Source organism: Ahaetulla prasina, chromosome 7 (genome assembly GCF_028640845.1).
Source record: "Ahaetulla prasina isolate Xishuangbanna chromosome 7, ASM2864084v1, whole genome shotgun sequence".
In the NCBI taxonomy this organism is placed as follows: domain Eukaryota; kingdom Metazoa; phylum Chordata; class Lepidosauria; order Squamata; family Colubridae; genus Ahaetulla; species Ahaetulla prasina.
The window spans coordinates 85036327-85063920 of NC_080545.1; the positions used below are offsets into that span (position 1 = coordinate 85036327).

At 40.5% G+C, this 27594-nt stretch overlaps 1 protein-coding gene across 2 annotated transcripts in view; it reads right to left on the reverse strand.

The window, feature by feature from the left end:
• The window catches only part of ADA2 (adenosine deaminase 2), a 43830-nt gene extending 26257 nt beyond the window's left edge, over window positions 1-17573 (reverse strand). The window contains exons 1-3 of one of the 2 annotated variants that reach the window (XM_058191612.1): window positions 17454-17573; window positions 4374-4699; window positions 301-520 (exon numbers count right to left, since the gene is read on the reverse strand). In XM_058191612.1, coding sequence (XP_058047595.1) covers window positions 301-520; window positions 4374-4683 — 530 coding nt within the window. In that variant the 5' untranslated portion in view covers window positions 4684-4699; window positions 17454-17573. Of the gene's footprint in view, window positions 1-300; window positions 521-4373; window positions 4700-5633; window positions 5854-17453 lie in introns of those variants that run through there. The other variant, XM_058191613.1, reaches the window with a different exon arrangement.
• Between the last annotated feature and the right edge of the window lie 10021 nt (window positions 17574-27594).

Here is a 27594-nt window from a genome sequence, read left to right on the forward strand (position 1 = left end):
ATTATGGTTAAAACAACTTCAACTTAATGTTTGCTCCACTGAAGCACTATGATGGCTTCTAGATTAAAAGAAGAGGCCCTGATGGAATAAACATGCAGAACAACTATTCCATCTTTAAAATTATGCAGATAGTGCTCCAGACCAGTTTTCTTCAATCTCTTGTATTTCAGATTGACACATATTAGCTACACATTCAGGGAGTTGCAGTCCCAGCACATCTGGAAGAGGCAATTTAGGGAAGGAAGAAGCAACATAATAGTGTAAATATGCTTCTAATCAATCAGAAATATTTTCACCCACCTCTTATCAAATCCACGCACATCCTTCAGGTTCTTGCGGTAGGTCTTGAGCAAAGACCAGGTGGAGCAAGAAGGTTTTTTTATAGGAGTGGACTCTGAAAACTTGAATTGAACAGTCTCATTCGGACAGAAGCAGATGTAACAGTTAGGCAGGTAAGTCGCCTTGAATATCAGCCACTCAGCATTCAGGATAGCATAGTCGTGAACATGCAAAAGGCCACCTGTCAGCAAGGAAGAAGCAAGTGGACAAAGGAAAACAAGACCACTGAATTGCTTTGTCAAGACAAAGAAGCTATCTATACACAGTGCAATATAGTGATCTGACCAGTGTGGGTGAGGAAGCCTATAAGTGACTAGCTGAATTGTCTCAAACAGTAGAAAGCTAGGAAGAGGAATACTGCGTAAAGCTAAATTGGCCCAGTACAAGTCTAAATTGAAATGACAAACACAAACCTTAGCCAATAACACTGTGCAAAGGCTACAATGCTTAGATTGCACCATTGTCCAAAAGATTTCGTCTTTACCAAACAAAGGCTGTATTTATTTAAAATAAGCAATATTTGCCTATCTAACTGTAGGCAGTGAACGAATGATGGTGCAGGAACAGCTTTCATGGTGTTGAGCTGTGGTGGCGCAGTGGTTAGAGTGCAGATTGAATCTCGCCCAGCTCAAGGTTGACTCAGTCTTCCATCCTTCCGAAGTGGGTAAAATGAGGACCCAGATTGTTGGGGGCAATCTTTAAACTGCTTAGAGAGGCCTGTAAAAGCACTGTGAAGCAGTATATAAGTCTAAGTGCTATTGCTATTGTCTCTAAGATTTTACTTTCCTGCTTAGTTTCTTCATAAGTTGTGATCTCACTACAAGTTTACTGAAAAACAGATTTCATGAAAGGCTTGGATAAAATGTATATGAAGGCAATCATGTTTCAAATGTGAGACAAGAATGCAAGAAAACCACATTTTTAAAACTACCATGAACTATCACGAGTTCTGGTAACTCAAACCTGGATATTTTTCAGGGTAAAATTTATCAATAGAATTGAATGCTTTGGGAATTGGATAGCATCTATTGAGATGCTGTAATAGTAGATCACTACATTGGGCTGGAAGTTGGACTATTAGATCTGCAAAGTTATCTCAGAATCTTACGTTTAGTGATTCTACAACTAACAAAAAGTAAAGTTTATTTATTTATTTATTTATTTATTTATTTATTTATTTATTTATTTATTTATTTATTTATTTATTCGTATTTCTATACCGCCCTATCTCCCTAAGGACTCAGGGCGGTGTACAGCCATATAAAAACACACAAATATACAAAATAAAACATTCATCTAAAAAACTTATTATAAAGGCCAAATATTTAAAATAAGATATAAATAATAAAACCCAATTTAAAACCAAAGCTAAAATTTAGTCATTTAAAAATTTAAAACCCTAGTCCAGTCCCGCGCACATGAATAGATGTGTCTTAAAGTAAACATTTTAAACAAAAAATGACAACAATCACGGTCAGTGGTCATAACGCAAATACTTACTATGCAAAATCTTCGTACCGTGTTTCCCAGAAAATAAGACCCTGTCTTATATTTTTTTTGAACCCCAAAATAAGCGCTTGGCCTTATTTTTGGGGAGGTCTTATTATTTTGGGGTGCGTGGAGCAAGATGGGGCTCCTCTTGCCATCTTACCTGATTTCCAGCTCTGCATTTAAATATTTTTGGGAAGGGCTTATTTTTGGGGGAGGCTTATTTTAGCACATACACTCAAAAACCCATTTGGGCTTATTATCAGGGGAGGTCTTATTTTCAGGGGAATAGGGTAGTATATCGGTAGGATCATGCATGAGGAAAAGCAGGGCAGAAAGTTATTGTTGAGACTATTGTTCCCAAACAGAGTATCTTGGTAAATGGATGGCTGTGTGCCCATTCCAATAAACAAACATAATTTCAAAATAGCATTTCTGGACTCAACCTTAGCAATTTTAAGATATATGGACTTTGACTCCCAGAATTCTCAAGCCAGTTTGCCAGGAACAAAGGTGAAAATTAGAACTTGTTCGGTGAATCACCCAGAGAATATATAGCAGGGGTAGGCAACTATGGCAAGTTTGTAACCTGTGGATTGCAACTCTCAAAATTCCTAGCAAGGCTGGCTCAGTCCACAAGTTATATGTTGCCCCTCCCCTGATATATAGTATAGTTCTTAAACAAATCCAATGTCTATATGAAATAACTAGTAATGGGGAAATTGCCTGGTTAAATAGAGAATGTTCCAGTTTAGATACTAAAATGATCCAGGATCTTTATTTATCATTTGGGATTAATATGTCTTCAAAATGTTTGTGGACCTTTGGCATACGTTATCTGATAACCAACTTTATAAAATCCTGCTGTATGGAAAGGCCAAGCCACGGAGTAAAAAGACTTCCTTATTCATTGCACTCCATCCTTATGAACTGTTCCCTGGGATTTTAAGACAGCAAAGACCCTTACCTGTATTACAGAGAGATATAAGAGAAATGCTAAAGTCCCAGAGGGTAGGTATCAGCGTTTGCCACAGTTGTTAAGCAAATCACTGCAGTTGTTAAATGAACCTGGTTTCTGCCGCCCCACCCCACCCCCCACTGACTTTGCTTGTTGGAAGCAAATGCCTCATAAGCCTTCCAAAGATGCAGATCAGCTACAATCAGCCATCAAAAAGTAACTGTATTTAATTCCTATGAACTGATAAAGACTGAAAGCAAGACAAGCAGTAAAAGGGGTCAAGTACAATCCCACGAAAAGATGTGAGAATATTGTTTTTATTGCTAATCCATATATACCACGGGGTGTCAAACTCAATCGCGTCACATGACGTATCGCGATGTTTTTTGCCTTTGCGGAGCTGGGGTGGGTGTGGTCTGGGCACGACGCATCCGGCCCACGGGCCGCCAGTTTGACAGGCCTGATATATGCCATTCACTAAATAAATAAATGAATAGTCTTCATTGCTGTAAATGGAGGGAGGGGGAGAAGGAAATCTGTAACTGTCAAATATTGTCACTTATCACTATGCCATTATCACTTGTGAATATAATTAGGCACAGAGAAGTAGATTAGTTCTAATAATAATAATAACAACAGAGTTGGAAGGGACCTTGAAGGCCTTCTAGTCCAACCCCCTGCCCAGGCAGGAAACCCTACACCATCTCAGACAGACGGCTATCCAACATTTTCTTAAAAATTTCCAGTGTTGGAGCATTCACAACTTCTACAGGCAAGTCGTTCCACTTATTAATCGTTCTAACTGTCAGGAAATTTCTCCTTAGTTCTAAGTTGCTTCTTTCCTTGATCAGTTTCCACCCATTGCTTCTTGTTCTACCCTCAGGTGCTTTGGAGAACAGCCCGACTCCCTCTTCTTTGTGGCAACCCCTGAGATATTGGAACACTGCTATCATGTCCTTCTTTTTATTAAACTAGACATACCCAGTTCCTGCAACCGTTCTTCCTGTTTTAGCCTCCAGTCCCCTAATCATCTTTGTTGCTCTTCTCCGTACTCTTTCTAGAGTCTCAGCATCTTTTTTAATAGTTCTCTATTTTTTGTTTTGCATAATAAACTAACGTCATGTAAATATCAAAAGAAAAGATTCAGTATTTGAGTCCCTAGTTTGTAGCTTAACTGGAACACTCAAAGAAGCTGGAATAATAATTTTACCTAAAATTGTAAAAAAAAAAGAAAAAGAAAAAAAACCCAACTCTGCAACTAATTTTGATAAGATGCTTTTTTAAAGCAAAAGATTTATAGTTGGAAAGAAGCGGATTATCTATAATAGTCGCTATTCCTTTACTTTGTAGCAGGGGTCTCCAACCTTGGTCCCTTTAAGACTTGTGGACTTCAACCCCTAGAGTTCCTCAGCCAGCTTTGCTGGCTGAGGGACTCTGGGAATGGAAGTCCACAAGTCTTAAAGGGACCAAGGTTGGAGACCCCTGCTTTGTAGAGTTGATTTTAGTCCACGGTCAACAATATAACCAACCAAATTATCTACTTAGCATGAAATTCATGGAGATACTAAGGAAATCAGGAATGATTTACCTTTGGGCATATTTTTCAAGATGCGGAACACAGCACTTTTTTCAATGAGTTTTTTAGCCTTGAAGAAATGCATAGCCGGTGGAAATTTCCCAGTATCCATAGCGTTCATTATTTCTCTTTCTTTCAGTTGCATGAGCTTGTGGTTGAAATTTTCTTCCTGTTGACTTAGGAGAAGGTTGCCACCTGTACGCCGGGTGTCCTCCATATGAAGCAGCTCCTCTCTTTTAGTCATTGTGACGGTTACACATAAGGAAACACAACTGAAAAAGAGGATCAGCCAACCTCCGAAACTCTGAACAACCACTTTCATTGCTACAGGGGTACACCTAGAAAAACATGGACACAAATGCAATTTTTTTTTTTAAATCTAAATTTTCTTAAGTATACCGTGTTTCCCGAAAATAAGACCCTTTTGAACCCCGAAATAAGCACTTGGCCTTATTTTGGGGGAGGTCTTACTGTTTTAGGGCCTGCAGAGCAAGACAGGGCTCCTCTTGCAGTCTTACCTGATTTCCAGCTCTGTCTCCCTAACCCTAACCAGAGGAAATGACGGGGACCAACTGTGCATGCGGTTAAATATTTTCAGGGGAGATCTTATTTTCGAGGAAACATGGTAGGAAACAACTGGAAAAGTCCGAGAGAAACCTCTTTTCAAAAACATGTTCTCTGCTTGAAACTAAAGGACTAAACTAAAGGAGATTCAAATCTTAATTTAAGGGTTTAATAATTTCTCCAAGGGATTTTCCAGCCCACAATAATGCGCCTTTCTAACAAAGGGTCCTTAAAAACTCACTTGGGAGACACCCCCACAATTTACTTACGGGTGATTTTTTTCCTTCCTTGAGCTTGGCAAAAGCTCTTTCACAAGCCAAAAGAGCTTCTCAAGAACATATAGGTAGGCTGTGTGTGAAAACTAATCTTCCAACATAGAATGAAGTAGTAGATATACTAGCAGTTGCAATGCCTTTACTGTTTCAATCAGACCATAGAATTCCTGTTCACTCTTTAAATAAAGGAGGAAGCCATGAAAATGGTAATGAATTATGGAAAAACTACAATTGTCATGCTTACTTAAGCAAAAATTAGTATTATTCACTATGATTTATTTAGAAGTATACATGTCAATCGAAAGGTCCGCAGTTCAGCGGTTCGAAACCCTAGTGCTGCGCAACAGGGTGAGCTCCCGTTACTTGTCCCAGCTTCTGCCAACCTAGCAGTTCAAAAGCGCATAAAAAATGCAAGTAGAAAAACAGGGATAACCTTTGGTGGGAAGGTAACAGCGTTCCATGCGCCTTTGGTGTTTAGTCATGCCGGCCACATGACCACGGAGACGTCTTCGGACAGCGCTGGCTCTTCGGCTTTGAAAAAGTGATGAGCACTGTCCTCTAGAGTCGGGAACGACTAGCACACATATGTGAGAGGGGAACCTTTACGTTTACCTTATACATCCACAGAACTGGATCACCTAGACTTTTATAGATCACCGCCTCTCTGCCTCTCAACTACATTAGCATTAGTGCTTCACGGCCTTGGACCCAATTCAGCACAAGGAGTCTTGATGCAATGGACATCTAACAGTTCAGTTTTATAAAGGATATAGAAGTAAAAATAACATTTTGAATGGACTGTGTTGAATAGGCTGCTTACAGGTAGTCCTCGACTTACAATCACAATAGAGCCCAAACTTTATGTTGCTAAGTCAGAAATTTGTTAAGTGAATTTTTACGTCCCAGTTTACGATTTTTCTTGCCATATTTGTTAAGTGAATCATTGCCGTTGTTAAGTTAGTAATACGGTTGTTAAGTGAATCTGGCTTCCCCACTGACTTTGCTTGTCAGAAGGAAATTAGCGACAGGGTAGGGAAATGCCAAGCCTGCCAGGAGTCTAGGCCACTACCCCCTACGGCCCCAATCCGAGAGTGGGAGAAACCCCAGGGGCCATGGTCTAGGATTCACATCGATTTTGCCGGCCCGTTCCACGGGCAAACCTTTCTAGTGGTAGTAGATGCCTACTCCAAATGGCTAGAAATCATTCTCATGAGATCCACGACGGCCGAGTTCGTGATCTCAGTCCTGAGACACCTGTTTGTAACCCATGGATTGCTTGACACCCTAGTTTCCGACAACGGCCCGCAATTCACGGCAACCCAGTTTGAGGGGTACTTGGCGGAGGAGGGCATCAGACATGTCCTCTCGGCGCCTTTCCACCCGGCGACGAACGGACTTGCAGAACGCTTGCTCGGAGCGAAAAGAAGCATTATCCAGGATAAGGCCAGGCGACTGGCAAACAAAAATAGACACATTCCTAGCCGTCCAACACAGAACCCCCTGTGTGACAACTGGCCGCAGCCCGGCGGAGTTATTAATGGGAAGGAAGCTGAGGTGCCCATTAGACCGCCTAAACCCAGCCTATACCCCAGACGGGTACAAGGGGGCACACGGTAAAATGAGAGAAATGACAGTAGGCGACTCAGTATGGGCACACAATTATAGTGAGGGCCCAACGTGGTTAAAGGGGACAATCCTTGAAATAACCGGGCCCAAATCATATCTGGTAGATATGGAGGATGGCCGGGTTTGGAAGCGCCACATAGACCAAATAAGGAGACGGATAATAAATAAGCCAGAAACAGATCAGTCAGGCCCTGACTACCACATGTTTGAATCCACAGCTGACTCAAACCCGGAAAAAACGCGGGACTTATCTGGGTCCGATGAAGTCCAGCGACACCAACCGGTTCCTCCTGACGACCGCAGGGACGACGCTGCCAATAATCCAGGGCCGGATGGCCTAGAGGAGGAGCTGGGAGGAACTCACAGTCCCTCCGGCCAGCTCGACTCACTCCCAGAGAATGAATTGCGCAGGTCCGAAAGAGTTAGGAGACGCCCTGTCTACTTGCGTGACTACGTAGAGAAATAAGATGCTAAAATTATGTAAATATGGGTACAATGCGTTCTGGGAGGGAAGGAGTGTAATGTATCTTTAAAAGTTTTGGAGGGAAACTTGGGCGGGAAATAGCACGATGCTGATTGGTTGAAGCCTCGACTAGAACTGTATATAAAGAGGGGTTTTGCCGCATATGCTTGCTGGGTTCACTATAAACTGAAGAGCTGTTGTCACTCATCTGGTCTCCTGCCTCGTTATTGCCCGAATCTAACACAATGGACATCTAACAGTTCAGTTATATAAAGGATATAGAAGTAAAAATAACATTTTGAATGGACTGTGTTGAATAGGCTGCTTACAGGTAGTCCTCGACTTACAATCACAATAGAGCCCAAACTTTATGTTGCTAAGTCAGAAATTTGTTAAGTGAATTTTTACGTCCCAGTTTACGATTTTTCTTGCCATATTTGTTAAGTGAATCATTGCCATTGTTAAGTTAGTAATACGGTTGTTAAGTGAATCTGGCTTCCCCACTGACTTTGCTTGTCAGAAGGTCGCAGAAGGTGATCACATGACCCCAGGACGCTGCAACCATCACATGAAGCAGTTGTCAAGCATCCAAATGTAAATCCTGTGACCGTGGGGATGCTGCATCGATTGTAAGCATGTAAAATGGATATAAATCTCTTTTTTCAGAGCTGTTGAAACTTCAAATGATCACTAAATGAACTGTTGTAAGTCAAGGACCTACCTATATTCAGATGCATGTTTACTGATTTATAATATTTAAGAAAGTAGTAAAGCCTCATGCAAGCCCTTAATGGGGGGAATAGTAAGCTGAGTGGAATAGAGGACAAACCCATTTCTTACATTACAAGAGCTATCATAGGCATCAGGCAACATGAAGCAGTGATGCCTACACAATTATTGTCCAATCATCTCAGACACAAAAAATCTAGTAGAAGAAAAAATATAGTTTTAAGGGGAACTCAACGAATTTCACTAAGTGGAGGGGGAACTGCTAACATTTTGGAAGATAGACTCAAGATTCCAAAGGATCTTGATAAGACTTGAGCATTAGGCCCTATCTAACAAGATACAGTTCAGTGGTGAGGAAAGGAAGGTCCTGTACTTAGCCCGGAAAAAACAATGTAGAGTACAGAATAAGCAGTACCCGACTCAACATTAGTAATTGTGTGTGTGAGAGAGCTAGGTGTCCTACCAGATCACCGGTTAAGCATGAGCCAGCCATGTGCTACAGCTGCCAAAAAAGTCAATGTATTCCTAGGCTGTATCCATAGAAGGATAGCATCAAGATCACAAGAAGTGATAATACCATTTTATACCACAGTAACGAGTCCACGCCTGAAATAATGTGTAAAGGTCACCACAATGTCGAGACCCTTGAAATTGTTCAGAGAAGATAATAAAGGGTCTGGAGGCAGAATAGAATGGAATGGAATGGAATGGAATAGGAATAGAGCTGGAAACGACCTTGGAGCGACTTCTAGTCCAGCCCCCTACTTGAGCAGGAGAACCTATACTATTTCAGATAAGTGGCTGTCTAGTTTCTTCTGGTTAACTGTCCTCACAGTTAGGAAGTTTCTCCTTAATTCCAGGTTTCTTCTCTCTTTGGTTAGTTTCCAACTGCTGTTTCTTGTCCTGCCCTCTGGAGCTTTGTAGAATAATCTGATCCCCCTCTTCTTTGTAGTAGCCTCTCAAATATTGAAATACTGCTATTATGTCACCCCTAATTCTTCTTTTCTTTTAGACTAGCCAAACCCAAATCCTGCATCCATTCTTCCTATGTTTTAGTCTCCAGGCCTTTGATCATCTTAATTGTTCTTCTCTGAACTTTTTCCAAGGTCTCAACATGTGTATTGTACAATATATAATCGTATAGAATAGAATAGAATTCTTTATTGGCCAAGTGTGATTGGACACTCAAGGAATTTGTCTTGGTGCATACGCTCCATAAAAGAAAAGATACATATAATGAACATTTGAGGAGCTAGGTATGTCTAGCCCAGGGGTCTGCAGACTTGGCTGTTTTAAAACTTGTGGACTTCAACTCCCAGAGTTCCACCACCAGCAAAGCTGGTTTTAGGCCCCTGGTCTAGTCTATCGAAGAGAAGGATTAGAGTGGACAAGATAACTGTCTTCCAGTACTTAACCAGCTGTCACAGAGAAGAGTGGGGCTGACTTATTCTCCAAAGCAGGGGTCTCCAACCTTGGCCACTTTAAGCCTGGCAGACTTCAGCTCCCAGAATTCTGGACAACCATTTGACCAGAATGGTATAAGGTCTGGGGGTTGGAATCAGGGGTGAAATGTAAAATTTGTTACTACCGGTTCTGTGGGCATGGTTTGGTGGTGGTGGGGTAATGTGACCAGTTGGGCGTGGCCAACTTTTTTTTTTTTACTTTTAAAAGCATTTTTTCTACAACTTCTTTGGCCGAAGAGGTTGTAGAAAAAATGCTTTTAAAAGCCTCTGACGATCCCAGCTGAGCCGCGCGATCATCAGAGGCTTTTTTTTTTTACTTTTAAAAGCATTTTTTCGGCCGAAGAAAAAATGCTTTTAAAAGTAAAAAAAAACAAAAACCCTCTGATGATCGCGCGGGTCAGCCGGGCATGGGGCCCCCAGGGATTTTTGCTACCGGTTCTCTGAACCACCCACCACCATCGCTATCGGATCATGCGATCCGGTCTAAACCGGGAGCATTTCACCCATGGTTGGAATAGAAGATCTCCGAGATCCTTTCCAGCCCTATGAGTCTATGTTCTATTTTAAGTGCTGGGAAATAAAATTCCAAAAAAGAAGTACAGATAATCCTCGACTTATAACAGTACATTTAGTGACCATTCTGCTGGAAGAAATGTCCATCTAATGGGTTAATCTTGTTCCTGGGGCTTTGTCTTTCCTATCCTGGGGGTTAATTCTGCCAAGAAAGAGGAAAAGGGGAGTTCCAGGTGAGTTATTTTTAGCCTGATTCCCCTTATCTTAATGGCTCTACTTAAGTATTTCTATTGTCCAAGCTCTGTTAGCAGGGCTGCTCTGTGTTTTTCTTTCAGCTGGTGCTTCTTGGTTTTCTTAAAGGGGGAAGGGCTGGCTTGAGTCTCTTGGCACTCTTTTCTGAGGTTTCTGGTGCTATGAGGTCCCTGGCACTGACCCCTGGGGTACACTTCCCACAATTCAAAGTTACAATGAAACAGGTGACTTGTGATATTTTTCACACTCATGACATCCTCATGGTTACGTGATCAAAATTCAGATGCTTGGCAACTGACTCATATTTATGACGGTTGCAGGTTGTGGGATCACCTGTTGCAAACTTTGGCACAAGCAAAGTCAATGAGGAAGCCAGATTCACTTAAAACCACGTTACTGACTTAACAAATACGGTGATTCATTTAACGACTGTGGCAAGAAAGATTGTAAAATGGGGCAAAATTTACTTACAACTCTCTTGCTTAGCAACCAAAATCTGCGGCTCAATTGTGGTCACAAGTTGAGAACTACCTGTATTTCCTGAAGAGAAGGAATCTGGATACATTATCACACCGTTTGCAGCAGCTGTCCATTTATCCTGAAGGTAAAATCATGTCATGGCTTAGTAAGCTAGAAAAAAATAGCAGCAATTAATAGGAAAAACTTCAGTGGGCTGGATTAGGTTTACTGAAATAGGCCTTTACACTACCTAAATGTCAGCCAAAATTGAAATCATACATTTTAGACATTTATCAATCTAAAACGGCCACTGTTTTTAGGCATATCTTTCCAATTGTTTCTTTAGCTCAAATACCTATGGAACATTTATTCAAACATCTTGGGTTCATGATATCATCTTGTCAACAAACTTTGCAACAAAAGATTTGCATGCTTATTTAATTAAAATAGTTCACGGTAAGGAACCATTAGAGGGCTTACGTTTTGCTCTTTGGAATGAGCCCTCAAAAACATCTTTTCTGAGTACATAAACTTTCCCAAAGCAGAATGATTTAGTAAAAAAGTGACTTTAAAGATGTCATTTCCCAAACGCATTTTTAGCTGATCTGTACCACTGCTCCAATATTACTAGTTGACTAAATCTGCAATCACCAGCATTTCCTGATCTGCCTGCCTAGGCAGATGGGTAACCCATTCTTAAAGAAGGCCTAGAGAAAATGAAGTATTTTAAATAGAATCTTAGACAGTATTGCAGTATGGAATCATCTTCAAACAACAAACAATGTATCTAAGATACCGGTAGATGACAAGATCTCTAGCCTCTTAGAAAGCATGAGTTGGAGGGCCATACTGTGAAACTTAAAATTAAATAATGAAGGCAATGTAACAATTTGGGATGAACTACCAGCAAAATCTCTTATAGCACCAGATAAGATATAATTAAAGCATAAGACAACTACTAATTATTGTTATTTGCAGGAATGCTGGATTTTACTTTCTGATAGAACTATTAAAGCAATTGCTACAGCACTCCAGATATAGATGCTGGGCAAGCCAAGCATTTAATCATGATCCTAAATTTGTATGAGGTTATAATTATATGTTCACCTATGCAGAGATTATGAGTACCAAAGAGAGGGAATGAGAAGTCTTAACCTAAAAATCCAAATAGACCAGAGAGATGTCATGAAACTCAATAAGATCAAATCCATGGCAGGAAGGATAGCAAACAGGACTAGATAAGCCTATTTCCTTTTCTTATTCTGCATTCCTCCTTCTCTGCTGATACGGGCATCTTAACTCCTCCAAAAAGGAGCTAACAATGAGCAGAAAAGTCCCTTTTGAAGCTGGGAAAGCCAGCCGTAGACAAGACCTCTGAAGATTCTTGTTCTGTATGACAACAGAAGTCATTTTTGCCTCCTTCCACTCTGACCTTGCACTGTTGATCTTAACAATTGCTACCTGCTGGCATGCAACACAAGAGGGCCAGGGGGCTGGGCACAAAAGGCCTCTTTCAGATGAGGGGTTTTACCCTAAAGCAGCCAGGCTTGGAGAAGGCAGAGTGAGCAGTTTTCCTACCCCCCTCCAAGCCCCTCTGTCCAACCACTTTGCATTTCAATCAAAGCCAACAATCACTTTGCAATCCCCATTCTCTGCTGTTCTCTGCACCATGGGACTTACAGCCTACCTGCCCACCACTGGCCACCAGTAGCACATGAAAGGAAATGGATACTCACAGAAAGAGAAACAGGAGAAATCTTTTCTCTTTGCAGTAGTAATTTATGAGCATTTGGGAGGAAAGAATATGGATACAAATTAAAATCCTCGAATTACGACCACCATTGAGCCCAAAATTTGTTGTTAAATGAAACATTTGTTAAGTGAATTTTGCCTCATTTTATGACCTTCCTTACCACTGCAGCTGACAAGCTAGTAACCTGATTGTTAACGTGAATCTGGCTTCCCCGATTGACTTTGCCTGTCAGAAAGTCTCAAAAAGTGATCACATGACTTTGGGACGCAGCAACAGTCATAAGTATGAACCAGTTGCCAAGCTTCTGAAATTTGATCACATGATCATGGGGACGTTACAAAGGGTGTAACTGTGAAATAAGTCACCTTTTTTCATTGCTGTTGTAACTTTGAACGGTCACTAAATGAACTGTTGTATGTCAAGGACTACCTGTGCACACTAAAGCAGGGGTCTCCAACCTTAGTAACTTTAAGGTTTGTGAACTTCAACTCCCAGAGTCCACAAGTCTTAAAGTTACTACGGTTGGAGACCCTTGCACTAAAGCATGGTTTCTCAACCTTGGGAATTTGAAAATATATGTGGACTTCAACTCCCAGAAGTCCCCTGGCCAACTGGGGAATTCTGGGAGATAAAATCCACACATTTTGGCTGAGGAATTTTTGGAGCTGAAGTCCACACATCTTCAAGTTGCCAAAGTTGAGAAACACTTCAATGAAGTAATGTTTCCTAACCAGGTACCTCCAAGATATCTAGTAATACAGCTCAATCACCCACCGCCAAAATGCCCCTGTTATCTGGGAATTATGGGAGTTGCAATATATCTGGATAGCATCAATTTGGAGACCTGCTATTAATGGAATGATTCTTCTTTCCATTTTCCTGATAAAAATTGGGACTTTGTAAAAATCAACAACAAACCATGGTTTTCTTGGTCTGGTTAAGACATGATTATAATTTAACATTATAGTTTAAACAATCCTTCAAATGGGAACTAATTCCACCCACCCGATCATTTTCCTTATTTTTTTTAGCAATTTCTCCAGTTCTTTCACCAGGACACTAAAACATTTTTCAGACCAGGACAAGTTAGACTGCAGATCAAAAAAAAAAAGGCAAATGCTAACCAAACTCTTTAGGCAGTCATTAAACGCAATTCCCAGTGAGATAACTTCAGATGGCCATCAGATAAAATGAGAAAACTATCATCTGCCTTTTTGAAACTGAATGGGCAAGTCTGGCAAATCAAATTCAATCTCTTATCCCCATCTTATATTTACCTCTTTATATCAGTCTCACGGTCATAACCATAAGATGGTCAGGCTAATTTCATGAATTTAAAGTTACTCTCTTTGAGTTAAATCTGCTCCTCCGATTACCAGTTCAGGGTAGTGAGCTACGTATGAAAATATGAATCCCTACAGTAAACTAAAAAGAAATCAAACAAAACCCCGGAAAGCAGAAACCAAAAATGTAAAAGCGCCATTTAGGAAGTTTAAAAAAAATGGTAATTTTAATTAGAATCATATCCGATAAGTCATTCTTGGTGACTTATCTTTTTAGAGTAAGTTCTAAAGCAAACCAACATTATCTATGTAAATAAACAAAAGTTTACTAATCCATCCTGAATCTCTTCAAAAGGTTACAGCAATCTGCCCTTGGCCTTTCACTATACTTGCTGAGTAGGATTATGCATGGTGAACAATGAAATAGCTTTTTAGTGAAAATCTGTTTGTATTTCACAACATATTCTTGAGTGCTGTTAAAATCTCTTGCCTTTTGCCACTCATAAATTTGGGCATAGGTGAATGTTCTGTTTGCCTAAAAAGAAAAACAAACCACAGTACAAATATCTGTAATTGAAACAGTATTGGAAACAATAATCTAACAGCCTTTTGAATAAATTTGTCAACAATAATCCTGCTTTATATGCTATGTTAGCTGGCTATAGAAGTCTGATAATCAGGATGTGGCCAACATTTTTCAGATTAAAAGTAGACATGGGAATAAGAGAGGGTAGATCAGATTGGGGACACAAAGTGGAAGTAAAAACAAGTTTTTCCCAGTATCAATCAGTATCAATATTCACACAATGCATCCATGGGTAACCTATATCTTGCTCAGCTTAGCAAACTTTCCAAGTTAGTACATTGCACTACAAATTGATTACACAGGCTGGGTTCACACAATATGCAAGGCTAACATGTGGCTATTTGCTAGTAGTTCAGTGAATTATGTGAGTACACTCAAGGTTCTTCCAACATCTTATGGTTACCTGAGATAATTTTTGATCATAGACTGGCCCCTTACAAATGCAAATCAAACACTTAAATTAAAATTAAAAGGAGACAGGTATTGATGGCCTAAGTTTAAAAATGTCACCCACATTGCCTTATGATCATCTCGTTTAGATACCAAAATGGTACCTTGGTCTTCACTGCATGGGGTTTGTACATCAGCCTTAGATGTGAAAATTTTTACGGATTCAAGCTGAAAATCCCTCAATTACAACCCCATTTATTTAGACTCTACAATTTCTGGTCTCATTACCTATCTCAATCAGATAAGACGTCAGCTGCAAAACTTAGAATGACAACCTAGTTGCATCACATGTAGCTTGGAAACAGGTAATAACCCGCCACCTAGTTCCAGGGACCTGAGTCACTGTTTTTCTTAGTGACCTTGCTGAGGGACGCTATAGCACACACATACCAGAAAATGTCTCTCGCGGAAAATCTACTTTTTTTTGAGTTGAGTGATATTTAAAGTCTGGAAGTTAGGGACATTCTAAACAATTATTATTTGTATGTACGGAAAAAAACTCATTTGTTATTCAATTACTTAAATTTAGAAAATGGGGGCAGTCGTGGCAGGAAACTACTTTTACTATAGCAATTTCATTGCAAAAAAAGACAATTGACTAGACTCCATACAGAAAACACGGTGAGTGGTTGATTGATTGACAAAAATGGTATGATCACACAGGAACCTAACCCTGAATTCTCTCTAGGGCAGGGGTCCCCAAACTTGGCAGCTTTAAGACTTGTGGACTTCAATTCCCAGAATCCATAGCTGGCTGGAGAATTCTGGGAGTTGAAGTCCACAAGGCTTAAAGCTGCCAGGTTCGAAGACCTATGCTCTAGGAGAAGGGGTTCAGTATTTGCTAATTTAGTATTTACAGCAACTTTATGGAACATATAACCTACCATAAATGAGACTTTACTGCATGCTCTTTGGCTGGCCATTCACATAGCTGGAACTCTAATTCATCTGTGGAGCTGCAATTGCTAAAGGCTGTCTTAGGAAATCTTTATTTTACTACTTCGCTTTTCCGTACCAATCTAGTATCAAACAGATCAATTATAGTAGATGGTTGTAAAGTGCAACATCTCATGACCGCACTAACTTGTGACAGGAGTTGCAACAGTTCCAGTTGTAGCTGTTAGACAAAGCCCATTCGGTCACCTCTTCCCTGGTCACTTGATTGCCACTTGCAGCCTTCTGCTGGGTCTCCCATTAGCTGCTTGTCAGAAGCCATGGGACGTGATGACCATCATAATTGTGAGCCAGTAGCCAAGTTATTGAATCCCAATCACGTGACATGCAGGAACACTGTGATGTGTTTAAAATGCTTTTAAAAGTAAAAAAAAAAGGCTCTGACGATCTCGTGGCTCAGCTGTGATCGTCAGAGCCTTTTTTTACCTTTTAAAAGCATTTTTTACAACCTATTCCTACCATTCAGGTGGGAAAAGCGAGCGAGCCGGAAAGAAGTGACAAGCGGGCGACCAGGTGATTGGGTGGGCATGGGTGGGTGGGGGCAGGGATTTTTGCTACCGGTTCTCCGAACCACCCGCTGCCATCGCTACCAGATCGGCCGATCCAGACCGAACTGGGAGCATTTCACCCCTGGAATGGTTGCTGAACGAGTAATCGCTGAAAAAGGATTACCTGTACTCATTTTTTTTAAATTTGCATTTATATTCTGCCCTTCTCCGAAGACTCAGGGCGGCTTACACTATGTTAGCAATAGTCTTCATCCTATTTGTATATTTATATTTATATTTCAACATCAGCTAGTCAAAGTGAAAAGTTAATTAGCTTGGAATGCTAGAGGTGGCACCATTCTGTCAAATCTAAACCAAGGCGTGAATTTTTAAGCATTACCAACTAATTTGACCAAGCAGAGGTGGGTTTCAGCAGGTTCTGACCAGTTCTGGAGAACCAGTAGCGGAAATTTTGAGTACTTCAGAGAACAGGTAAATACCACCTCTGCCTCCCGAGTCCCAGCTGATCGGGAGGAAATGGGGATTTTGCAGTAACCTTCCCCTGGAGTGGGGAGGGAATGGAGATTTTATACAGTATCCTTCCCCTGCCACGCAACCAAGCCAAACCCACCTAGCCATGCCATGCCCACCAAGCCACATCCACAGAACCGGTGGTAAAAAAATTTGAAACCCACCACTGTGACAATGGTACTTAAATGGACAGATAACAAAATTTGATTTAGAGAATCTCAAGCTTGAAGATCATTTCTATCTATAAAAAGGTGTGATCTGCCTCTTTGAACAAGCAGGGATTTACGTTCCTCCTGCAAACAACTTATCAAAGCTTCTGCTGGGGCATGCCTGTGCATTTTGGCCACACGTAGAATATGGGCACACCGTGTTCATCACACAATGTTATAAATTAACTGCCTATTGATCTTGGTCTCTCACAATCCCCCCAAATTATAAATAGGCTGAACAGCTGACTCATCCTAACATCTTAAAACGCCCCCCCCAAAAAAAAGCCTTCCAAAAACCTACCAATCTAATTTTGGATTACAATTAACAAAGCGTGTGTGAATGTTAAGTGTTGGATCTCTGCCTCCTCCAACAAAGTTTGTTGCCCAAGAATATATTTATGTGCTGAGTCTTGCACATCTTCAGATACTTGGTAAGCTCTACCAGAGGCAAAAGGCTCACACACACACACAAACATACACACACACAAACATACCCTGGGTTTTTTGAGGATTATTCCCCAAGTGAAGATTGCGTCCTCTGGTTGCCTGGCTGTACTATGGTTACAAACCTGAAAAGTACTGCTTGAGAAAGCCTCTGGATCTCCTTCCTCCTGCAGCCAGCTGCTTTTTTCAGTCTGTTGGGCCACCCTTAACAGCAGAGCAGATACTGTAAACAACTTCCACCTGCTCCCACTTCCAACCCCGCCTCCTCTACAGATCTGCTGCATTTCTCCAAATGTGCCCCTGCCAGTCTTTTTCTCTTGCTGCACTTTCCTTATTTCTAACTGCAAGAACCGCCATGAGAATCTGGTCCAGCAGTAAGCAATTTGTTTCTGTTCAAGGTGGCAGTTCAGGGTCTTTCTCCTGGCAGACTATTCACCTGTTAGCAACAGAGGGTTATTGACTGAATCCGGCATAAGTGTTCACACAAGATATTGAACTAATTGCATGTCTACATGACGATAACTTATTCAGCTTCAGATTTGTGTTGTCAAACACAAGCCTGATTTGCAAACTTCAGGCAATAAATCATTTTGGACCTGATAGGATTTCATGCCTTTGACGTCCATTCAAAAGTTCAGAACCAAAGATGGATAAAAATGGGAGAAACAATTGAATTCTGACTAGCTATTGAATGGGAATTCCAGGTTTGCTTTATTATTTTTTTTATCTGAAAGGACCATCATGACTTTAATTAAAATCCGATCTATGAAATGTATATAAATTGCAGCATCTCTCTAAATATGATCAATAGACCTTGAAACCACAATGGAAGAGTTTACATGCAGCAGAGATAAAATGATGCGACACGCATGGTTTTACCTTGAAAGCCAAAGATGTTAGATCAATGCCTGCCTGTTATTGGAGGGAACCAGGTTTACAATCCTCTCCCTGGTCACCGGAACTCCCAGTCTACATCGCAAGATTGTTATGGAGATGAATATCAAAATATACTGGAGACAGACGTAATATTTGTAACAAACAAGTCCATGTGTGAGCTAGGTAGATCAGTAGCTTTTGAATTACCGTAGTTTTAAAGATACAAAAAATACATAGCACTGGATAATTGTGCTGGTAGCCATCAAGAGTACATCAACCAGACAATAATTGGCTGTCTATAGAAAGGTTCCCCAATTAAATTATAGGGAAAAATAATTACTAAAATTAACATAAAATAATTTCTTCTGTGTTTTAAAAACAGACTAAATCTATGACATTTTTTGAAATAAATCAGTTGGATTTTCACAAGCATCTATAAAAAGAGGAAGTGGTTTTAAGTAAAGTTACTTTATTCAAGGCAATTATAAAAGTATTAAAGCACCAGATAATTTTTTCCTTTTAATATAGAGTTCCCCAAACAGAGATCCTACGGAGGCAAAAACACAATTGTATCACAAAGCCATGATATAATTACACAAATAATGCCATAAAACTTGTTTCAGTGCCAGGTTTGATTTATGTGTTTAGTTTTATGACTTTTAATGTTATTTTTATCTTATTTTTTTTATTGGGAGTTACTCAGTTTGTGATAAGATGTGTGGCTATATAAATGTTTTAAATAAATAAATGACATGCTCCCATTGGTGAAATCCAATTTTTTTTACTACCAGTTCTGTGGGTGTGGCTTGGTGGGCAGGGTGTGGCTTGTGGGCGTGGCAGGGGAAGGATACTGTAAAATCTCCATTCCCACCCCACTCTGGGGCCAGCCAGAGGTGGCATTTTCCAGTTCTCCGAACTGCTCAAAATTTCTGCTACCAGTTCTCCAGAACCTGTCAGAACCTGCTGGATTTCACCCCTGCATGCTCCTCCCCTCCATATTTATGCTTCCAGATTTGTGCAGACGTGATCAGTGGAACTTTCTTTTCATCATGTTTATTTTATCGATTATATGTCATCAATTGCTGTTTGACTGCTAGCAACCATATAGATAAACGATTTTTTCCATGAGCATCACTTCCTAGCCTGGTCCTTCAGATCTTCTAATGATGCAGCCATTGCCACTGTAATGCAGTCCATCCATCTTGCTGATGGTTGTCTCCTTCTCTTTTCCTTCTACCTTTCCCAGAATTAGAACTTTCTCCAGAAAACTTTGACCCAAAGTAGGATAGTCTGGTCATTTGTGCCATGAATGAGAACTCTACCTAGATTCATTCAACAATCCATTTGTTTGTTTTCTTAGCAGTCCACAGAATTCCCAGGGGTCTTCTCCAATACCAAGGTTCAAAAGAATCAATACTCAAACTATTCTGGTTTATTTGTGTAAAATACATTTAATAGGAACAGCTTCCCAGTTGCTGTTTTTAAAGGATGAAAAATAATAATATTCTGTGTTCTCAGGGGTTGCACTGTTGTGTCATCAAATGAGCATTGGTGGCGGAGAAGATAAGGCCACCGGAAAGATTTTTGAATGTATAATAGTTGGACAAACTGCCACTCTAGCAGTATGATCAGCAGATTAATTATCCTTGATCCCAATGTGTTCAGGAATCCTACAGCAAACAGACTTCCGTTCATGAAAATAATCTCTGAGAGAAGCTAATAGAACAGAATGAGAGTAAGTTCAACCTAAAAATCCATGTTTTCTGGAAATAATAGCATTTTACACTACAAACATTTACTAGTTTCTATACGACTGGGGTAAAATAACAGGAATTATACTTTGGGTGGAACTGAGAATACACAGATAGTCCTTGATTTACAACAGTTCATTTAGTGACCGTTCAAAGTTACAAAGGCACTGAAAAAAGTGATTTATGACCGTTTTTCACACTTATGACTGTTGCAAGCATCCCCGTGGTCATGTGATCAAAATTCAGATGCTTGACAACTGACTTATATTTATGATGGCTGCAGTGACCAGTCAGGTGATCCCCTTATAAGTAAAGTCAATGGGGAAGCCAGATTCACTTAACAACCATGTTACTAACTTAACAACTGCAATGATTCACTTAACAACTGTGGCAAGCAAGGTTGTAACATGATGCAAAACTCGCTTAACAAATGCCTCACTTAGCAACATACCTTTTGGCCTCAATTGTGCTTGTAAGTCGAGAACTATCTGTACATAGGCGTGCCTTACAATTCCCAAGAAAGTTTGAAAAAACAAAGCGAATTGTCGAAGCGCATAGCACAGGCCTGTCCTTTCTTCCTGTGGCCCGTTTTCAGAGTGCATTTTTATTTTTAAGTGTGGGGCAGATCTTTCAAGTAATTCTGAGTAGGAGTTTCATGGAAGCAAATGGCTTTTGCACTCCGTAACAATGAACAATGGCACATTCACCGTCTCATCTGCACAAGGCTAAAAGGGATTAGCCCACATAAACTTGACACTTCCCTGTCAGTCAGCCAAATGATGACCTTGCATGGATATGGGCTTCTGGTCTCCAAAGGGAGCAATTAATGTGATGCACCAGCCTCTCCAAATGTGACAAGACGGCTTGTTCCCATGGGCTGCAAGCAGTGAAACATTCAATTGCTTTTAGTTGCTTTAACAGGAATTAAATTTTCAAAGGGACTTCCAAACCGAAGTAACTGTGGGGTCTTTGGTGCTCTCTCAGCTTGTGGTTTTCTTGCAGATGTTTCATTACCAAAGTAGGTAACATCATCAGTGCTACAAAGGAGTAGCGTTTGTTCTTATTCTATATACTAGTGGCTTGCCCTGTCGGGTTGATGGGATTAGGTTGATTAAGTTGTTTGCTGTTAGTTTGTTTACATTGGTAGTTCCTTGACTGGAACTATCAACCATTGTTTAGTTCTTGATTGTTGGTCTAATTTTATTTTACTATTAATCTCAGCTCATATGGGTGCTGATTGCTAGTGGGAAGACGTTTTAGTCTTTTTGTTTCCTTTTTGACTTTTTGAGTGTCTCTTTTGAGTGGTATGTAGGTATCATTTATCTCTATGTGCCTGTTGTCGGCTGATTTGTCTAAGTGCCAGGCTTCTAGGAATTCTTTGGTGCTTTTTTTGAACTTGGCTTGATCTAAGATGCTCAGTTTCCCAGTTAAAATGATGGTTGAATCTGTCCATGTATTGTAAAATTAAGAAGCTTTCATCATATCTTCTGACTGCTAGTTGTTGTTCATGGGTGCCAAACCCAAATAAACACAAGATGACTTGGTTTCACAGGATGAAACGACTGATCTACTTCTAAGAAGAAACAAAGTTGTGTTGTTACTAACTAGGGCTTATTAAAACTGGACTGCAAACTGAGAACAATCACCAGATGGCGGCAAAGAATTAGGGAGCTTTTTTTGTATGTGTGCTGCCATTTAGTGGTCATCCAGAGTTTTACATCAAACATTTGTTGTTAAAAGACCATGCAGCCATGTTGGTTTTACTATTGGACTTGGTCAAAATTTTATTTATTCTTGTTTGTCCCATTATTGATAAATAATAGCTGTTATCCTGGATTTTTGTGAAGCTTATTTTCAAATAATGGGGCTCAACATTACAGTCTTTACTCTTTTTAATCCTTTACCTAGGGGGGGGGGGAAGAGGAATCCAGCATTGTTCAGTTTTCCCTTTGTCTGAATTATAACAGATACAAGATGATTCCAGATAATTATTTGAGAATATTCTGCCTGTGAGCCCACCTCAAAAGAGGCTGAGTGGGCATTTCTTCCCTGCCCTTGGGGGATTTGTGAGAAGAAATCCTTTCCAAGCTGTCATCTTCTCCCATCCTTCAAATCATGTGCCCTACCATTCAGGCAAATTGGCCTGCAGGGATTATGGTGATGGGCAGAGGTGGGGGGGGGTAGGTGGTGGAGGTATAAGAGAAGAGCCCTAAAATCCATTCTTGATGTAGTACTTAGGCCTAAGGAAAAAAAATTATAAATTCACATTAATGTGAGCTGGTTTTGTGCTTAGAATTGCCATTTGGAATTCATTCACAAAGCCCCTCCCCCCTCCATCCTAGTAACCGTGCTTATCAAAAATATACCATTTCTAATTTAGTATGGGGACAGATTTTCCTGTGGGTTGGATCTAAAGGCCTGTGGGCAACATCAGAATAATGAAATTACTTTTAGTTGGGTTATATGTAGTCAGCTGTCTCTAATTGTTTTCTAGATTTTGGCACGGCAGTTGAGGTGCTGGTCTAGAAAGCAGGAAACTATGAGTTCTAAACCCATTTTAGACATGAAAGCTGCCTAGGTAACTTTGAGTTAGTGTCACTCTCCTTCAGCCCAACCCACCTCACAGGGTTGTCCGTTGTGGAGAAAAAGATGAGGAGGAAAAATTATGATGTATGGTTGCTGTCTTGAGTTACTTATAAGTAATAAAGGCAGGATAAAAATCATAGAAATAAAGAAATATAGGTGTTACCGCAATAGGAAGACTGAGGGTTGTTCTTTACACCAGGGAAAACTGATGCCAATGTTCCTGCTCAGCCAAGAAATGGGTAGTTGCAATGGCCTTTTGCACCTTAGTGTATTATACGCCCCCGGGGCAAGATTTGCCACCAGAGCCACCATGTAATGGCATATGGGAAGGACCTTAAGTGACAGTCAAAGAAACTGGTCAGATCAGAGACGGTATTGTTTGCAGCTGAATAGTGGGTGGGGCATGTAATGGTATGTGAGAAAGCTTTTGAATAACAGAGTTGGAAGGTACCTCAGAGGTCTTGTAGCCCAACCCCCTGTTCAAGAAGGAGACCCTATACCATGTCAGACAAAAAGCTGTACAATCTCTTCTTAAAAATTTCCCAGTGATGGAGCATCTGCAACTTCTGGAGGCAAGCCATTTTACTGGTTAATTGTTCTCACTGTCAGGGAATTTCTCCTTAGTTCTAAGCTGAACATCTTGTTGATAAGTTTCCAACCTTGCTTCTTGTCTTGCCTTCCTTCAGGTGCTTTGGAAACTAGGTTTCCAACTAGATCTCATCTTTGGCAGCCCTTCAAATATTGGAACACTGCTATAATATCACCCCTGGTCCTTCTTTTCACTAGACTAGGCACACCCGATTTCTGCAACCGTTCTTCATGTGTTTTAGCCTCCAGCCCCCTACTCCCCATTGCAGATCTTCTCTGCATCTTTTCTAGAGTCCCAACATCTTATTTATATTGTGGTGACCCAAACTGGAAAGTTGGGAGTAAAGAAATACTGCCTAGGGCAGGGGTGTCAAATTCCTGGGGTGAAGTATCGCAACTTCCCCGCTTTGCTAAAACGGGGGTAGGCGTGGCCAGCGTGTGATGCATCTGGCCTGTGGGCTGCAAGTTTGACACCCCTGGCCTAGGGAATAGTCAGACAAGAAAGCATTGCCCAGGGCTCTTTAGACTTGGCTTTTTTAAGACTTGTGGACTTCAGCTTTGTTAAAAGATCCAAATTTGCAGACCCCTGGCATAGCCAAAACTAGATAATAGGCAGAGAAAGAAGTTCAGAGAGGATTTCTCAGAGTGTAAATGACACAGCAAGACTCGTACTTTCAGGCTTGCAGGATTCTAAAAATGTAGTTGATAATTAAGTATTTATTTATTTATTTATTTATTTATTTTGTCACAACATCATACAAAAAGATTATATAGTATATACACATATAAACATATATAGGAAGAAGAAAAGAAAAACAATAGGACAGGAACGGTAGGCACGTTTGTGCGCTTATGCACGCCCCTTATGGTCCTCTTAGGAATGGGGTGAGGTCAATAGTAGAAAGTTTTTGGTTAAAGCTGTTAGGATTATGGGAAGAGACCACAGAGTCAGGTAAAGTATTCCAAGCACTGATGATTCTGTTGCAGAAGTCATATTTTCTGCAATCTAGATTAAAGCGGTTTACATTAAGTTTAAATCTATTGGTTGCCCTTGTATTATTGCAATTAAAGCTGAAGTAGTCTTTGACAGGAAGGACATTACAATAGATGATTCTGTGAGTTAAACTTAGGTCTTGTCAAGGCGACGGAGTTCCAAGTTTTCTAAGCCTAGGATTTCAAGTCTGGTGGGATAAGGTATTTTGTTGTTTTCAGAGGAATGGAGAACTCTTCTTGTAAAATATTTCTGGACACGTTCAATTGTATTGATGTCAGAGATGTGGTGAGGGTTCCAAACAGGTGAGCTGTATTCTAGAATTGGTCTAGCAAATGTTTTATATGCTCTGGTTAGTAGTGTGGTGTTTTGGAAAAGAAGCTACAAAATTAGGTTTACAACTCTTAGAGCTTTTTTTGCTATGTAGTTGCAGTGGGCTTTGGCACTTAGATCATTTGACATGAAAACTCCAAGGTCTTTAACGGGATGGGGGTCGTCTGTAAGGTAATGTCCATCTAGTATGTACTTAGTTTTAGAGTTCTTTTTTCCTATATGTAAGACTGAGCATTTGCTGGTTGAAATTTGAGCTGCCAATTTTAGACCAAGCGGTTAGATGGTCAAGGTCGTTTTGAATGATAGAAGTGTTGTCTGTGGTGTTAAATAGTTTGACATCGTCAGCAAAGAGAACACAATTACTTGAGATATGGTCACAAAGATCATTAATGTATAGAATAAAGAGTGTTGGTCCAAGGACGCTGCCTTGAGGAACGCCACTCTTGACAGGAACAGGATTTGATAAAGCATTGCCAATTTTGACCACTTGTTGTCTGTTAGACAGAAAAGCAGATATCCATTTGTGGAGGGGTCCTGAGATGCCATAGGATGTTAGTTTAAGGAGAAGTTTATCGTGTACTACTGAGTCAAAAGCTTTGCAGAAGTCTATGTAGATTGCATCTATTGATTTGCCTTGATCTAGATTTGAAGTCCATATGTTTTTGCAGTGGAGAAGTTGTAAGTTACATGATAACTTTTTCCTGAAACCAAATTGTTTGTTGGAGAGTAGGTTGTTAGTTTCTAAGTGTGAGGTAATGGATTGATTGATGATAGATTCCATGACTTTGCAGGTGACGCAGCAAAGGGAGATCGGTCTGTAGTTTTCGACTAAGCTGGGGTCTCCTTTTTTGAAGATGGGGATGACTGTGGCTAGTGACCAAAGTTTGGGAAGAGAACTGGTAGTGAAAGCTTTATCAAAGATAATACTTAGGGGTTCAGCTATATTAATGGAAAGTTTTTTTAAGAAATATGCACATAGACCGTCAGGTCCAATAGAAAGTGATGGTTTTAAGTTGTGAAGAGCTTTACCAACGTTGTCTTCTGTGAAATCTATATGAGTTAAATCATCATAGTCATTGCTGGTTCGTTTGTAAGTAGACTTAGTTCATCTGATTGTGTTTTCTATTTGGTTTGCCCTGCAAGCTTCACATATTCTCAATACATCTCAACAGAAGAATCTCAGGGAAAGTGTTCCCTAGTGCTAGGCAAGTGTTAATCAGAGGGAATAGCAGGAGCCAATCCCCTCTCAAAGCTCTTCCTCCCTCCAGTTAGTGGTTATTCCCTAAGCCCAGCTGATGAAAGATCCAGTTGTGGTTACACAGGAGCGGCCCTTCTTCCCCAGAGCTTTGCTCAGCCAGTTGGATAACAGTGGAGCAGGAGAAAATAGCCTGTCACGTGTGAAGTTGCCACCCAAATGATTTTCTGAATTGATTAGCTCCTGTCTTCTCCCTGCCCCCATCGTGAATCTTGAGATGGACCAACAAGGATCGGCAGATCCTCACACAAGGGAAGGCACTTTGTGGCTTCCCCCTTTTAGATAAAGAGACAAAGGAGAAAAAGGCTTGGGGGGGAGGCGCACAAAACCCAAGAGAGGCACTAAATAACTGCTAGAAAACAGCACAGATTGTAAGAGAGCCCAGACCACCTTGGGGCAGCAGCTGGTTTTGTCTCTCTGGCTTAAAGGAGAGGCTAGGCCAGCATGCTGGGAAATCCTGCAGACAGAAGAGTTAATTAATAAGGGATGGACAAGCAGGCGGAGAAAAGGGAGGCTTAAATCCTCAACTTTTCTGGGGGCCAGGCTTCAGAATAAAAGATATGCTAAGCAGGAGCCTGTTACAGAAGCTAGTTATGGTCAGCAATTATTGTACCCATGTAGGCGGAATGCAGAAGGCCGTTTGGGAATAACAGCGCTAGTAGCTATGCCAGCAACCTATTCCAAGACTGAGGCTGGCAAGGCCAGCTTTCAGCATCTTGTCTCTTTAAAGCCACAAAGTAAATCCAACCAAATGCTAGAAAGCCCAACGGCACATATTTTCTTTCAGATCATAGACATGGCATGATGGGACAGCCTGGGCATTGTTGACCACTTTCACAACATAGACAAGTGATATAAATGTCGTGAAAGCAATTCCTTTTGAGGCCACAGATGAAGGAGGCCAAGCCAGGCCTTCAGATCTTTTCTAAAGGTAAAACAAATCTGCTTGTGGCAGGCTGCAATGACATTGGTCATCTAGCAACTTTAAAATAGTGGACATTAACTTCTAGAATTTCCCAGCTAGTAGATGGGTTGAGGAATTCTGGGAGTTGAAGTCTACCCATTGTAAAGTTGCTGAGGATGACAACACTGGGCTACAAAGCACCTATAAAAATTTTTTTGACTAAGACAACCTGATAGAGATACACAACGAGAAGAACTATATTATCAGTCATGCTTCATTTCCAAGAGAGCCCTTGTGATCACCACATCCAATTTATTCTAAGGTTCCTGAGTGGATTAAGATGTGCAAGCCTTAGGAGGTGTTTGAACAGACTGCTTGGTACAGGTTGCCCTCAGCTTAACAACCATGTGAAATTACGATTGTGCTGAAAAAAGTCATTGATAACCGGTCCTCACCTTATGACTGATGCAGCATTCCTACGGTCATTTGATCATAACTTGGGCACTTGGCAACCACCATGTGTTTACAATGGCTGTAGCATTGCCATTTGCAACTTTCCCATTTTGGCTCCTGACAAGCAAAATCGATGAGGAAAACTGGATTTCTTTAATGACTGTATGATTTGTTTAACAACTGTGGCAAAAAGATTATAAAATTTGATGCATCTGACTTTTAATGACTGCTTTGCATAGCAATAGAAGTTCCGGACCCAATTGTGATGGTAAATTGAGGACTACCTGAACTGTATATGGATTGAAGAAATCCACATGACTATTAGATAGGAAAAAAAAGATCACTTTTCTGTCTCTCTTTGCTGCCATCTAATGACTATCTGGATTTCTTCAGTCTATATATGGTACCCCTGATTAATTCAATTGAACAGGAGAAAATGCTTTTTTAAGAGTGT